Raw genomic sequence first — 17,178 nt, forward strand, 5'->3', positions numbered from 1 at the left:
AAAGAAACTGAAAATGCAGAAAACACTGTACATACTGTATTTCACATTTCCTTTTTCTGTTTGTCAGAAAGAATGTAGAATATCTATGCCCTCCAACATGTTTTCATTTTGACTGCCAACTTTTTATCAGTGATTAAAATGCATCTACTTCCAAAACAATAGGCTGGCTATTACAGAGATTTAATATATTAAATTGTATTTAACGTATAATTAATAAAACATTTTGAATGAATCTCTTTAACTGATACATCACAACTCTTTAATATGATTTGTCTGTTATTATGCTCGTCAATATTCAACTTAAATGCGCAATTAGCCAACATGGAATATTTTTATTATTTTATATTAAATGACAAATGCCGTGTTCTTGATGTCGTCCACAACTAACTGGAACTAATAATGTTGATTCACTCGCTAAATGAAGGCGGATTTTATGAAATGGATCAAAAAATAAATAAAGGAGCTGTAGTTTTTATTACATCATATTACACGCTGACAGAGATGCTGTATAACACCATCAATAAGGTGCATACTGAATTTGTAAAGAGACTCAATCGCTTTATATGATTAACATATTTAATTTAGGCTTTTATTCACTTATAAGCAGTGATCAGCGAACATAATCATCTTACAGATCACATTACTTAAAATATACTCTAGTAAAGGTACACCATTTTTAATTACAGTAACGTGTAACATGAGCATTTGTAATGTGTTGCTTAACACCCCAACACTGGACCATTTTAATGTTACAAAAATAAAAATACAGCTACACAAATCACAGTTTTAGTATCCGTGAACTTCAGTGAAAAATTATCCAATTCAATGATCATAATTATCCAATTTAAACAAAAAACACACAGCTGCTTATGAGGCAACACGATGAAATCATATGCTCATAAAGTTTTTACATCCAATATTCTCCTAATGAAGTTTCTATCCTCCTCTTTGTTCTCTGACTGCAGTGGCCACTTGAGTAACGAACTGCTTTATTATGGAGGAAGATTGTTACTGTCTGAAGTGAACCCTTGTTAACAACACACACCACTCTCTGATGAACCAAAACGGTGTTCAATATGAGCCTCGTCTGTTTAAATGAATGGAGAGGAGGATATTTGGTGTGTTTTTTTGTGAAAAGAAAGGACATAGGTTTTCCATTTCCATGAGGAAAGCAATATTTGGTCCCCTATTGAAGGTCAAGTTGGTACTAGCGATGCTCGATATGTGGTGACCTTGTTGTCAACGGCCTATATATGCGTGGCCTGGTGGCCAATCTTCACTGATTTTTACATTCTATCAGCAGAGTGTGAAGGTTGAATTAGCAGAGCAATAGCACAGCTGCACATAAAATATTGCAATCCACAACATAATGGGAGACATATGAGAGTTCAAAAGAGGACAAATAGTTGGTGCGCATCTCGCTGGCTCATCTGTGACCTGGACAGCCAGTCTTTGTGGTGTTATCCAGGGTAATGTTGGCATGCCACCATGAAGGACGAACCACTTCCAATAGGAATAACTGTCGACGCAAGAGGAAGCTGTTTGAAATGGATGTCCTGGTACTAACCCGGATTGTATCCAAAAAAACAAAACCACAGCTTCCCAAAATTACGGCAGAATTAAATGCAGACCTCGACTCTCCTGTTGTGCAAGCATGTATTGTTCTCTGATGAGTCAACCTTCACTGTCCTTCCCACATCTGGGAGAGTTACAGTGCGGAGAAGCCCCAAAGAGGCTTAACACCCAGAGTGAAGCACAGGGGTGGATCAGTGATGGTTTGGGCTGCAGTATCATGGCGTTCCCTACTGGGCTTGATGGACTGATACACTGATACACTGCCAAGGAGTACCCAACCATTTTAGAGGACCATGTGCACCCAATGGTTCAAACATTGTACCCTGAATGGGGTGCCGTGTATCAACAACATGATAATGCACCTATACACACAGCAAGACTTGAGACAGAATGGTTTGATGAACATATCCCATGGCCTGCACAGTAACCAGGTCTAAATATTATTGAAACACTTTGGGGTGTTTTTGAGGAGCAAGAGGAATTGCTCAAAATCCCTCTAGACATTGTGCAGGACTTGTAATTTCCATGCTGACGAATTGATGCTGTAATTGGCTGCAAAAGGAGGCCCTACACCATACTTGAAGAAAAAATGTAGATGACTAACTTGTAAGACTAGTCTAATCAGTTTATGCAACCGGCCACTGATCTTTCTGCTGAATTCTGTGAGAAGTAGTGTAAGGGGTTTTACAGTCAAAGATCCAGAAACAGATATGATGAATGAAGACCCAGAGTCAGAATTGTAATAAATTAAAGAAAAGTTTTACTAAAGATAGTTTGCAGTTTCATCAGCAGAAGTTCAGCTTCAAGACTCACATGGAGTTCATAGGCCACCCCGCTTACAGTTACAAAGATCACAGCAGTTATACCCTACACCAAGGTCTAAGCTACGTCCTTGCTTCAGGTTGCAGTTTCTGATTGGCTAAGAAATAGATAAACGTAGTAATTTTCCACACATATACAGATAGACTGAAGCATATCTCCACCGATTAGGCAGCTGACACTCAGACCCTGAAGTTAGGCACGTCGTGACCTTCCAGTTCTCAGATTTGGGTTGCTGTCCAGAACAACAACTCAGTCAATCTCCAATAATGCCAGTGGTTCCTTAACCTGCAACCAAGAAGACTAACACACACACCGACACACAGCTTTTCCAGGTTGGATTTGGCCAGGCTCTAACTATAAACTGGAGAGTCCTCTCAAAACATCAAGATAATGCATTCTTTCTCTCAAGGAGAGCTACACTTTAGTCTAACTGGAAAGTAAGGCTTCAACAAAGAAAGGTCCCTTAAACTATTGGCTTCAATGACCCCTATATGTTTTAACATGTTGAAGACCTTTCTCAAACACAAAACAAGTCCCTATTTCATTTCTGGAAGCCGGGCTGAATAAGCAAGCATTGTTACTGCATTCAGATATCAAATACAGACATTAAAGAATACATGAACATTTCAGTAATCACACTGGTAACTTCTATAACAAAGTAAAATCTCCAGAGAAGTCAGTCAACTCATTTGATATTTCGAAGGAAAAATATTGATTAATACCTTGATTATAATCACTCATTACATATACATTCAGTAGATTCCATGCAGGCCCTGTTATCAGTATAAGCTCTCTTTATCAGCACTCACTTCGTCAATTAATTTCAATATTTGTTATAGGAAGTTCTTCATCTCTAGTGTTTGAGGAGAAAGACAGGTGTATCTGTCCTCATGTTTGTAAAGCTGTCCATCTCCAGCTGGTAGGGAATTATTATCCATTGGTGCAGGAACAGCCGTCCTCCTGTGGACTGACAGGCGGAACAGTTGCGTCAAGTATGAGGAAACTCCTGAAAGTTGCTTTCTCCATGGTTGAGGAGTTGTTTGATGACAGAAGGAATCTCGACTCGTTTGAGGGAAGTCCTGGATGCAGAACGGATGTTCTCCATCTGTTGGTAGTGAATAGTTATTGAAACTGATTATTGTCTTTTAGGCCCATTTGGTTAGTCTCAGGAACGAAGGGGATGGTGTCTTTCATTCTCACTCTCATTGAGAAGTACAGTTCATCAGTGATACTTTCATATTAAAAAAATGACTTGCAGCGAGTTTTATTAGTTATTTAATATCCTGAAATATATCTCACTGATTATCTTCCAGCCGATTATTTGTTTGCTATTCTGTTTTGTCTCTGCATTATGCACCCAAACACTGTCGTCATATGCGTGTCTGTTTTTCTCCATGCAGGGCATCGTGGGAAACCTGTCCAGTGGGAAGTCAGCATTAGTTCACCGGTATCTGACAGGAACATATGTCCAGGAGGAGTCGCCTGAGGGTGAGTGAGCAGCGGGGAGGGCCGAATACTGTGTGTTTGTCAGGGCCAGCCATCCAACAAGACCTCCTGCCGCGGAGCAGACTTTTCTGGCCATGAATTTGTTTCGTCTCATATGGTCATCTGTGCGCTGCATTTGTTTACTCATTTTTATAAGAACTAGGGCTATCGATTTAAAATAATTAATTTAATAAATTACTTATGGGGGAAAATTAAAATTATTTAAATTTTATTAAAATTATTAACGCATTATGCCCAAGACCCACCCTGCCCAAGTCATACATAGGTCATCTTACATTTCAAACAGTTGATTGAAGACGAACATGTGATGTAGTCTATAGGATGCAGTTAGAATGCCCCCAAAATTCAAGATATCAGGGCAAAAAATGTTCCTCTAGGAGTTTTTGTCTCATGATATAGTTAAAGGAATAGTTTACTTAAAAATGAAAATTCTGTCATCATTTACTCACCCTCAAGTTGTGTTAAACCTGAATGAATTTCTTTCTTCTGCTGAACACAAAGGAATATTTTAAAGAATGTCGGTGTCTGTATTCAATAACTCCTGAATGAAAGTCAATGGGGTCCATTAACTGTTTGGTTACCGACATTCTTCAAAATATCTTCGTTTTCATTTTTTTGTGAACTATTGCTTTAAGCAATATCACACGAGTGCTGTTTTTGTCCCGAATAGCACGAGTGCAGATGTGATATTGATTTTAAACAACAGTTCAATAAATAAGAAGTTAATATTGTGTCATATTTTAGACACAGTATTGCCTGTTTTTGCTCAATTTTTGACAACGAAAATAATACCTGTAAAGCCAGAGCAGAGAGTCTCTGAGCAACACACAGCTGTGTTTCGTTTCTGAATGAATCTGCTTTTTTGAACAAATTAATCAGGTGAACCAATGATTCAATGACCCATTCATAAAGAGAGCCATTTATTTAATTCCTGAATGAATCAGCTGTTGGAACGAATCGAATGAATGAGTGACTTAAGACATTTGCCGCCACCTACTGGTGGTTTTACTTTCTTATTTAGAGTATCATTCATTTTAAAAAATGGCATATTCCATATTAATAAAAAACTCATTAAAGGTATACTAAAAGCTAAAAATTGCAATGTAACTATTGAAAAACACTGTTTATGTAAAGAAATTTTGCAGGAATTCCATCTGTACTGCATAAACAATAGTTCTGCTGCTAAAAGGATGGTTTAGATAACTTATGACTCGTATAACACAGATTTGTCTGTTTAAGAATTAAGCGCTTTAGTCAAAATACTAGCAGCATATTGCAAGTGCATTACTGCAAATCTGTTTTTTGTAAGTTTTTACTTAAGAGTTGAATCCGGAACATGCCTCAAAACAGGCTTAAAGTTCAGTATTCTGGCCCAGTGGGTTTTGTTGGAAGCCTGTATGCACATTGTTTTCCACTTGTAAGAAAAAGACACTCGGGAGCCTGTTGGGACTTGTTTCGAATGCAGTTTTCGCACTTCCGTCTCATTCAGTCAAATTCTCTGCTTCTCTGACCAAACTGTGGCGTTAATGTGGAATAATGCTCGTGTCTAATGCAGTGAGAAAAATGAAAATCAATGAATCGGTGTGGGATTGTGAGATTGGTGTTAACACACACCTGAGTAGTTAACTTAAACTAATACATAGGCCTAGTTGTTATTCTATAATAGAAACCGAATATCAGTCTTTCTGTGATATAAAACTCGCATCAAGGCAGAACAGAAGCTCTGGCAGGATTTAATATTATTGTTTATATTGATTTATTAAAATGAACATCTGTCATGTTCTGTAATAAAGCCATGTCCTCTGACTTCCCTTAGAAAAACGTTTGTGATGGTATCCAGTGGCAAAACAATGTTTTTTATAAAAGATGCACTACTGTTCAAAGGTTTGGGGTTGATAAGATTTTTTCATGTTTTTTGACCAAGGCTATATTGTGAAATATTATTACAATTTAAAATATGTTTATATATATCCTAAAATGTAATTTATTCCTGTGATCAAAGCTGTCATTTTTGATCTATTTAATGCATCCTTACTGAATAAAAGTATTCATTTCTTGAAAAAAAAAAAAAGAACACTGACCAAACTTTTGAACGTTTAGTGTATATATTTACCATGTGTTTTTCGTCATATACCAGTATCAAAGCACCTTGGTATTTACCACCTGATACCACTACTTTACCATGGTACATTTTTCATAAAGGGACTACTATATATTCATATAAAATAGTATTTCAGTGGAGCTACCTCAAAGAATACCATGATTTTACTTTAGTCAGTGTCCAAAAAAGCCACGGTTTTACCATGTTATCATGTCCAAAGATAATGTAAGCGAAGACTCTTTCCTGCTTTGTCTGACATTTGTATTGTTGTTTTACACTTGCACAAATATTTGTCAAAAGAGCAGTTGCGTGATTTAATGTTATTGTGATTTCATACTGCATGAATCGTTTGCAGACGTTCTCGGTTTTATTAAGCAACGCTTGATTGAAAATGTCCCTAATTTCTTTTTAATCTTAATTTGTCATCTGCCATTCGCTCCTGCACAGACGAAGCTGTGAGTTTCCAAGCCGATGCTCCGCCTCTGTGGTTGCTCAGGTGTTGCCATGGCAACAGAGGGTCAGGCCACCAGAGCGTGTCATCAATCCTCAGCGTTTACTTTTGAGTGACGTGGAGAGATTAAATGTTTATGCCCTCATGGCACCAGCTGCCCCTCTGAAATCTAAATTAGAGATTAGAATTTTAACGACAGATTCCTGAAGACTGAAATCAAGGGCTGAGTTTCAGCGTCGGCCAAAAGCTGTGTCAGGCTAAAAAGAAAACTACTATTTAGATGTTTATACGGCTTTCTGCCAAAGTCTGAATGAGCAGGAAACTTTGCTGCAGGGATTTTTGTTCTGTCATATTATGACGTGTTCAGGCGTGCCCTTTTCTTTTCAACAAGTTCAAAACCTTCAGTTGATGTGCTGGAAAAACTGAACTACTTTCAATTAAGTTTTTTAGTGACGCTCCTTAATCCAAGCATTGTTACTCATTTTTTAGGGTTTTAGATTTGAGCAAACGAATTGATTCCTGGAGTCATGTGGATTGTGAAACGACTGTATTAACTTTTCTAAATGACTGTGATTTTCAGATCTGTTTTGCATGCAAGCATGACTTGCATTTTGCTCCAGTAGATGTAAATAATTATTTCTGCATATTTATTATGCTTGCAATTTCATCTGATGGATTAATATTTACCAGCATGAACATTTTGTTCTCCTTTAAGAAAGAAAATGATGCTGTACCTTTTTGCTTTTAGGCTCAAGGGAAGCATTTATGGAATAAAAATAGCTAGGACGGATTCTCAGGACACAGATGAACTAATTAAGTGGAGTGTTCTTGGCGTAATGGATCTATGGATGATATCTCTCAGTCGATGTGAGGTCACTGTTGGAATCTCTGTGTAGTGTCATGTTGTGTTTGGTTCTGCTATTATTACCATCCCTCACCGCTCCGCCGGGCTGTACTTCTGTGCCCTCGCTGTACCTCTTAATGCCAATTTAGCCCAGGGGTCACTGAACTTGAAAGTAAAGATTGGCCATGTGGCACGAACTTTAGCAAGTTTCAGTCATACACTGTGGAACAAGCATTCAGTCATTATATTTAGTTCTCAGAAGTGACAAAGCTCCATCATGCATTTCCCAGAAGGAAGCAGAGGTAAAGTAAGCCTGCGAATAGGTTGTCAGAGTGAAGTCATGCACTGAATGATCTGAATACTGCCTACTTTTTATAGTGAAATGGTGTGCAGTGTGCTAGATTTTTGTCACATGTTCTCGTCACGTTGCTTGTGAAGGGTGTCCAGCTGTAAGATGAAATAATGGATCAAAAACAAGTGTTAGAATTGTCACTTTAATCACTTCCTGTTTATTTATCAGGCTGTAAATGGAAAGTCAAGTTCATTGCATTGTTCATTTCATTGCATCATGTACAATATAGCCCCCTAGTTTAATCTCTTTTGTTGTTTCTTGCTTTAATAATAATTGTATAATTGAGTAATTGTTAAATACCAATAATTTTTATTTTAAATGTTTGTGTATTTAATATATATACAATTATAAATTATATGATTAACTGATTAAATGTCAGTTTATATATATATATATATATATATATATAATATGAAATTGTGTTTTAATTTATTTATTATTATAAAATATAAATATTTTATTATTTAGTATGTTTATGTCGAATAGTTTGTCACTGTAATTGCTTCATGTTTATTTTTCAGGCTGTATATACTAATTAGTTTTTTTTTTTATTATTCATTTATTATATTAATTTATTATTTAAATTTTATATATATATATTCTTTATAAAATAGTGTTTACATTTATTTATTATTATAATTTATATTATTATTTAGTATATTTATTATGTCAAATAATTTGCTCATAATTAATTTATGTACATATAATTATGATTTCTATTATATTCATTTGTTATTTCAATATTATATTTTAGGTATAATATGCAAACTGTTTTCATTTTATATTTTAGATATTTTAAATATATTTGATATTATTTACTATTGCTTTTTCATATTTTCATTCTCTTAACTAACATTGTTACATAATTTCTGTACCACACCGCTGTACCATTCAGCGGCTGCTTATTGAAATTTCCTAGCAGTTCAAACAAATCGAGTCATCTCCTCTCCAGGCTTGATTTAATCATTGCCTTTTTAACCTGTCATAATCATTGAAGAAATCACCCTTCCTCTTTTGTCCCCCTAGAAGATTACCATAAGGCACGATTCAGTCGGCTCCACAAACTTTCCTATATATAAAAAAAAAATGCTATGTAATTTGGGGGAATCTCAGTAGCATCAAAGTTCCCTCAGCTTTCAGCACCAGCGGCTGTGAGGAAGGAAAACAACTTCTGTAGAGGAGAGAATAAATGAAGGGTGAAAAATCAGAGTCTCAGACTCTCATTTCACTGCTGGTGTCGAAATCACTCAGATCTTCGGATAAGGCTTGCCTAATTTCATTTGTTGGCTGATATTTCTTTTTAATCAGTTGCTCTACTCGTTGTTAACAGAGATTCCCATGTTTCTGTGTGCTGTATAATGAAGCAGGAGCGATGGGCGGCCCTCTGGTGGCTGTAATAGTTAGTCATGTTTAGACATGCACGCACATACATCCCAAACACTCATTTGCACGCTCACTAACTCATCCGCTCTTTCTCCATCCCCTGTCCAACACTTCACAACTGCCAGAAGGTATACGTAAATTGAAAATTGTAAATGTCTCTCTGTTCAGATTGACTGGACTGGAGGGTGTTCCTCAGGGGTGTATCTTCAGTCCCTTAATCTTGATGCGTTGACGTCAACAGCACACCTCCTGTTGATAAATGAGCTTCACAGAGGACCATGTTATATAGAAACAGGATAATTAATGTTATTCTGTGTTTTTGCAGGAGGGAGGTTTAAAAAGGAGATTGTGGTGGATGGACAAAGTTATCTCTTGCTGATCAGGGATGAAGGCGGCCCCCCAGAACTGCAGGTAAGCCACAAGCTAAACTGTGAAAGCTGTGCAATTTTAGCATTGCTTACATACAATTATAATATTTTGGATTAGCTTTTGGATTTATATGTTCAGTTTTCATTTTAATTTAGTTTTAGTATGTTTAGTTCTTCAACTTAAACCCATTTAATTTAGTTGCCAATGCCACATTTATTAATATATACTTAAAAACCTAATTTTAAGTTTTTAAAGTTTTTCATCAAATATTTAGTTTTTATTTCAGCTTTTTTTTTCAATTAACTAAAATGATTTTAATAGCTTTCATTTTAGTTAACAATAACATGTCCAATTTTTCCTTTATTTATGAGGCTTTAAAACTATAATAATTTGAAAACTCTAATAAAACTCTGTTACAGGAATAGTTTGCTCAATGTTTTTTGTAATTTTGTTTTAATGAATGTTCATTCTGCTCTATTCCATAAAAAATTGTTCATAGAACAAATTATATACTGTAATGAAGTCCAAAAAGCACTATAAATGTTGTCATTATGATTTGTATCTAGAGAAGGTCCAATTTTAATATTAAAAAACTTATTACGGTGGATTAAATTGTGAGCGTTAGATGGCAGCAAAGGTAAACTAAATATAAAAATAGGGGAAATTAACATAAAAACTTCAACGTCTGCTCTTACTGTATGGAAAAGAGTAGCGTGAACATTTTGGATGAACTGTTCCTTTAAGGACATTTTCTGGTCATGTACGGACATCTAATTGTAGTTTGTGTGGATAAAAACTGTTTACATATTTCCTTGTAAAGTACTAGTAATACCCCAAACACCTTAATTATCTTGTTCAATTTGCAGCTCCTGGGCTGCATGCTGACGCGGCGCTACAATAATTGATGATATCTGAGAAAGTGAGATTTTTCACAAGTTGAGAAAAGCAGAGATCTGTCCAAATAGCTGTTAAAATATTCCACAAATGTGTCACCCAGTCCCCATTCCCACAGCAGAGAGCGGGATGTGGGGCTGTGTCATTTTGAACGGCTGTACTTGCCTCGTGGGACCCATTTCATGGTGGCCCTATTTTCACATTTTTACTGCGGCTCAGTGTAATTATAGTCTGATGGTTCTCATGGCGAGCGGCGATGAGTACTCGCTTCCTGTGTTGTGGGAACGGGGATTTCGAGTGAAACTTTTTCTGCCAGTGTAGCTCCTAGTGGAATAGCGGTGATAATTATTCTCTGTTAGTCTGTGTTCCGTTTAGCTGGTTTTATGGTAATGCGTAATTGATTAGAATGCAAATTACCACAAGAATTTGTAATACGGCCCTTCAAATTTCAAGCAGACGTCAGTGAGTGTGTCTCAGGGCTCTGGAATAATTCGAGTTACTGGTCACGAAATTGATCCGTGATTAGAATTATTCTCCTGCAGGTAATGGAAAACAAAAAGAGGAATGTCATGCACGTAGGCTTCAGTAAACAACCGAAATTGCTTAACGTTACTGAAATGTTTCTTCCTGCACTGCAAAATATAACTAGCATATACAAATGGTCCATCTGCTCTATAGCTATAATGATTTATATTTATATTCATTAGTGAATCCTGAATAAAGTATCACAGGTTCCAAAAACATATTAAGCAGCACAACTGTTTCCTACATCAATGATAACTGAGTTTAAAATTAGCATATTAGAATGATTTGTGAAGGATCATGTGACACTGAAGACTGGAGTAATGATGCTGAAAATCCAGTTTTGATCACAGAAATAAATTATATTTTAAAGTATATTAAAATAGAAAACCATTATTTTAAATTGTAATAATATTTCACAAATTTACATTTTTTTATCAAATAAATGCAGGCTTGATGGACATACGAGTTTCAAAAACATTAAAAAATGTTTGACCGGTACTATATACATATATATATACCGCAAAAGCTGTTAGCCAAATGAAATGATTAAAGATGCACAGATTGGTAATGTTTTGTTTGCTTGTTTTTCAGTTTGCTGCCTGGGTGGACGCGGTGGTGTTCGTCTTCAGCTTGGAGGATGAGATCAGCTTCCAGACGGTTTATAACTACTTCCTGCGTCTTTCCAGCTACAGGAACGCGGCAGAGGTTCCCATGGTTCTGGTGGGGACGCAGGGTGAGTCACGACACCATCATTCTTCTACAGAAGAGCACAGGATACACAAAATTTGATGTGCACTTGTTTTTATTAGATCTGCCATTAAAGTCTCGCACTTAGTCATAGTCTTGAAGATGACGAAATGGTACATTTGTCTTGTTTTAACAAAGCAGCAGGCTAGGAAGTCTCATCTGCAGTAAAACACTCTTTCTTGCGCATTTGCCCATTACTTGTACGTAAATTGGATTTTGATGAGACTCATAATTATGATGAGCATTTCAATGCTGTACTGTCATTATGTTTGCTGAAGAGTTAGTTTAAAAGAATAGTACACACTAAAATGAATACTGTATGCTGTGTCTTCACTTAATGGCATCATATGTCTTTTAGATGCCATCAGCGCTGCCAACCCCAGAGTGATAGATGACGCCCGAGCTCGGAAACTGTCCAACGACCTGAAACGCTCCACGTATTACGAAACTTGCTCCACTTATGGTCTTAACGTGGAGAGAGTCTTTCAAGATGGTGAGATGCCTGATGTGTTAAACTAGTGTCTCTGAACACACTTGCAGTGTTTATGCAGTGTTACGATTTGATCCTCAGGTGTGAGTTTATCATCCTGGTTCGCAGGTAATATTCCCTGTTCTTCGAGACCGTTATTATATGGACCAGTGTTGAACTGGAGTCTAGTAGTTATTTTTTATGATGTCAAAAAGCAGAAAAGCAGTTAAAGGAGACATATCATGATTTTAAATCGTTCCTTTTTACATATAAATCATACATTTGTAGTCTATATAAAGCGGAACTGCAATGCTTGGGTCTGAATTCCTCATTATTATAGTTCCACAGGCCCCTTTTCTACCCCTTTTCTGATGTGCGGTCTCTTTAAATACTTCATACCCCGCCCCCTCTCCAGGATGCAGAGGTGACACTCGGTTCAACTCCACCCCGTTCGGCCATTTTTGTAGTTTGATAGCAGAGATACGATTATCTAGCGGCACAGAAACTTATTCACACGTTATTAACAAAATGTCAACAACGGAAGACTTGTCCAGCCAGCCTTACATGTTCGAGCCAGAGTCGGAGCCGGAGCGAGATGAAAATGAAGACGACGAACGTCTTCATATGGATGTATCGCAATGGTGTGTTACTGTATTTACACATGAAACTTTGGTCTTCCGACCTTTTACCACCGTGTCGATTGATTTTGATTAATATGTGCGAGGGAGAGAGAGCACGGTTTGGAGACGGTGAAGTCTTGTTTACACTTTCGCCTGGCTCTGAAGAGAGAGAGAGTGCGCGCGCGCGACCGGGTCTCTCTCTCTCTCTGCTCGTTCTTTCAGTTAAACATGCGCCCTGTCACAAGCGCGGCAGTTCATCTACATTAGACGGTGTAATGAAGCGTGTGGGTTACTACATCCAACAACCGAACATTTTAACTTACCCTCTCGTAACTTCTGCATCCTTTAGCTTGGACTACAAAATTGCAGCGAGAAATAAAAATGGCGGATTGCTCGAAGTGTTGGGCTGGAAGTCAATGTCCTTATTTGGCAGTTCCGCTGCAAATACTGTGACGTAATAGTTCACAAAACGTCATAGATAACAGAAAAATCGGAAAAGGTTGAAAAATAAGGCCAAAACAGAATATAAAGATATCAACGAAGCACCTGAAGAGAATAATTTCAACTTTTCTGTACTTCTAAACACTCCAAATATACAACAAAATGCATTTAAGGGCTAAAAAAGTGGATTTAGCATGATATGTCCCCTTTAAAACAATCATTATATCATCGTATCATCATAAAACAACAATACTGCATTCATCTTTAAAGGTATGACCATGAATGGGTATTTATTATGACATTATTTGCTTATTGTATTATATCATATACACAGCAAGTGTTGTTGTGAGACATTCTGAATGCATTATCGTCCAGTGTTCTGCTTTTATCTTCTCATCTAACAAACAGCTGTGTTTTCTGGTCGTTTTTATGTCGGTAGCGGTTAGTGCATTTACGAACAATCCTAAAAACCGGTTGGAATATCAGCGGTACTCTGAGTTCACTGATAGCGCTCTCTCTTCCGCCCACTGTCGTCATGTGGCATGAATGTATTGCTGAGTAAGCAACAGAAATCTGCCCACACATCTCTTTTGTGTCCCTCTAGCCGCCTGCTCGAGGTAGAGTGGTTTCACATCACCTATACCAGATACACATTACATAAGTATTTATCAAGCCGCCGCACAGTAATCTGGTGTAGCTGCTCCATATATCCATATGAGAGTTCCTCCCGCGCGATAATTCCAGCAGCTTTATTGCTCCGCAGCGTTTCAGTTTCCTCCGCGCTCTCCAATATCATCGTTGTCAGGATGGATTTCTCTCGGCCCTGCGTTTATTGCCGGTGTGTTGACGGTTGCTGTTTTCTTCTGCGTGTAATTGCCTCCTCGGGCTGCATTTGAAATAATTAAAAGACAGAGATGCCTTTGTTGTCTGGAGACTGTGATCCGTTCGACTTTTTGATAAACATCATCTCGTCATTGCTGGTTTCTTTCGCTTGGTCTTCCTCTATGCAGCTCTCGTTTGTCTGTAGTATTGAAGTCATCTTTCTTTCTTCCTTCCTGTCTCTCTTTGTTTTCGTGAGGAGTAGAAGTGAATATTGTTGAGTCACTTGTTCAATGACCGTAGGCACACTGTACTGTCGGTCTCCAGAGTTCCTGGATTTATGCAGTTAATCTGCACGAAAACATTTCACTGCTGTGGAAGAAACATTGTGTGCGTCATTACAATTGAATTACAACTGAAAAATTGTACATGCATAAGTTAGGAACATCTCCCTACAAAATAATAAGCATTGAATGTAATGTAAATATCATACATGATACTCATATCATACCATACAAATATCATACATAAACATTTTGGATAAATACTTGCATACTTTAACTACCTTTCAAAAGTGTTCCTTTTTTTGAAGGAAGTCTCTTCTGCTCACCAAGGCTACATTTATTTATTTTGAAATATTATTACAATTTAAAATAGCTGTTTTCTATTTGAATATAGTGCATTTTTTTCCTGTGATCAAAGCTGAATTTTCAGCATCATTGCTCCAGTCTTCAGTGTCACATGATCCTTCAGAAATCATTCTAATATGATGATTTGCTGCTCAAGAAACATTTCTGATTATTATCAATGTTGAAAAAATTGCACTGCTTCATATTTTTGTGGAAACGTGATACTTTTTTCAGGATTCGTAGAAATTTCAACAGAACAGCATTTATTTAATGTCATCGTAAATGTATTTACTGTTTCTTTTAATCTATTTAATGCATCCTTGCTGATTAAAAGTACTAAAGCCAAAACTACAGTATTGTATATAAAAACTCTCTAAACTCTTAGACCTGCAGGCAATCTCACCACATAGGTGAAAACATTGTTTCATGTTATTCATTTTCATCTTAAAATGTCTCTACCAGTATTAAAACCGAACCTACGATCTGTAGGACGTGCAAAATATTTGTTTGTGATTTACATTACATGCATGTATATGTTAGATATTTTAGATAGATTTCAAAGTTGAAATGTTTATGATATGTGATTGCAGTTGCTCAGAAAGTGGTGGCGCTGAGGAAAAAACAGCAGCTTTCGATTGGTCCGTGTAAATCTCTGCCCAACTCTCCCAGCCACTCGTCTGTCCCGGCCGCATCCATTCCCTCTGTACACATTAATCAGGTGAGTCTGGGGCATCTGTTCTGATCTGGGGTCAGCCTCAGTCCTGAACCAGCTAGCATGCAAACTGCAAGGTGAATCTCAGAGAAAAGAATTGGCTAGAGGCTAGTTGTTATTGGTTATTTTGCCTTCGAAAAATATACCACATTTTCATCAAAATAGTTACTATTATTTTTTACTTAAAAACAACTGTAATCACAAAAGAAATTAAATAAAATGGCAGAAATATTTATTATAGTTTTACAACAGTTACAGTAATTGTAGTAGCTATGATATTTAATACAGAAATAGGTTTACCATGGTACATTATTATAATGAATAAAGTGTCTCAGAAATATTAAGGTAAATGCTATTCTACTATAAAACCAGGACTGGCCTTCTTGGGATTGAACCTACAACATTTGTGTCTCTACTTTCTCACAAACTCTGATCAGTCTAAAATAACAAAAGCTTGCCTGCTTTTTATTTTACTAAATAGTATGGCTTGGGCTGCATCTCATTTTGCATACTATACATACTATTAGTGTGGCAAATTAGAATTTGTCTGTCCCAAATCATAGTACCTCGGAAATAGAATTCCAAAGTTACATAAATTGATTTTTACATAAATTGATTTTTTTTTGTTTTTTTTTTTTTGCATAATGAACTAATATTGCCCACAACCATCTGCACAGTGCAGTGCGTATTTATATATGCATAATGCAAATATGAGAATCAAGATGCAAGAACAGGCCTTTATGAATTAAAATGAAAATTTGTTGAATGTCAGTGCACAGAAAATCATACTGATTATATTGTTCAATCTATCTCTCTTGTTCTTTTCATATCTGTATCTATCTATCTGTCTGTCTGTATCTATACTTATCTATCTATCGTTATATCTGTTTTTCTGTCTGTCGTTCATTCAATCTTTCATTTTATCTGTCATTATATCTGTTTATCTAACGTTGTTGTTCTATCCATCTATTCATCTCTATCTCTCTATCTATCTATCTATCTATCTATCTATCTATCTATCTATCTATCTATCTATCTATCTATCTATCTATCCTCCCTCCCTCCCTCCCCATTTCCCTCTCTGTTTGTTTCAGGCTGCTAATGGAGGAGGTGCGTTCAGCGATTACTCCTCCTCCGTTCCCTCCACCCCCAGCATAAGCCAGAGGGAGATGCGCATCGAGACAGTGGCCGCCTCCAACACTCCCACGCCCATCCGCAAGCAGTCCAAACGACGCTCCAATATCTTCACAGTAAGTATGAGGCAGCTAATGCAGAGCACCACGCACTCCCACTACTGAGAGTGCTGGACTTCCCCTGACTGCAGATCTCCCAGCAGCCCCTGCTGCTTTCAGACGGCCAGTGAGCAAGAGAGAAGCTGTTTCTAGGTCTGCAGTGAGTGGATCTGCCCTTAGGTACCCTCTCATCACCCCCTTCCCCTCAAGCCCAGGGCAGTGGAGGGCAAAGCCAGAGAGAGTAATGCCATCTCTGACCACAAGAGGGAGGTACAGAACTAAGTGTAACCGAATCCCTCCTGCCTCTGCTACCACAGAAGCGCATGACCACATGCTTTTTATAGCTACATATTTCAGTAAATGCGAGGAGGCAAGCATTAAAACATGAGAGATGTTTAGGAAAAGGCAAGACACTTCAATTTACGCTAATTTTTCCGCCATTTTGATTTGCCTCGTCCTTTATACACTGTAAATTTTGAAAGCTGTACACCAAGGGAACTTAGCTTTTTATCTACTCTGGATTTGAATACCTCCCCTCCCCAATACTGATAGTTTTCCCTTTGCCCTTCCTAATTTCACTGTGTCAATCAGCAAAATTCCCTAGCAAGCCCCGCCCCCTTCTCTTCTTTAACAGACATTCACCTAGCGTGTCTTTCCGCTGGAGCCAGACAGAGAGAGGCAGAGCCA

At 37.3% G+C, this 17,178-nt stretch overlaps 1 protein-coding gene across 4 annotated transcripts in view; it reads left to right on the forward strand.

Annotated features, from left to right (window-relative positions):
- The window catches only part of agap3 (ArfGAP with GTPase domain, ankyrin repeat and PH domain 3), a 157,941-nt gene that overhangs the window by 75,818 nt on the left and 64,945 nt on the right, over positions 1–17,178 (forward strand). For all 4 annotated transcript variants that reach the window (XM_079863064.1, XM_079863066.1, XM_079863065.1 and 1 more), the window contains exons 3-8: positions 3,798–3,885; positions 9,360–9,445; positions 11,414–11,555; positions 11,928–12,062; positions 15,138–15,265; positions 16,354–16,509. In XM_079863064.1, the coding sequence (XP_079719190.1) occupies positions 3,798–3,885; positions 9,360–9,445; positions 11,414–11,555; positions 11,928–12,062; positions 15,138–15,265; positions 16,354–16,509 (735 nt within the window). The remainder of the gene's footprint in view (positions 1–3,797; positions 3,886–9,359; positions 9,446–11,413; positions 11,556–11,927; positions 12,063–15,137; positions 15,266–16,353; positions 16,510–17,178) is intronic.

This window comes from Squalius cephalus (assembly GCF_949319135.1).
Source record: "Squalius cephalus genome assembly, chromosome: 25".
Lineage (NCBI taxonomy): Eukaryota > Metazoa > Chordata > Actinopteri > Cypriniformes > Leuciscidae > Squalius > Squalius cephalus.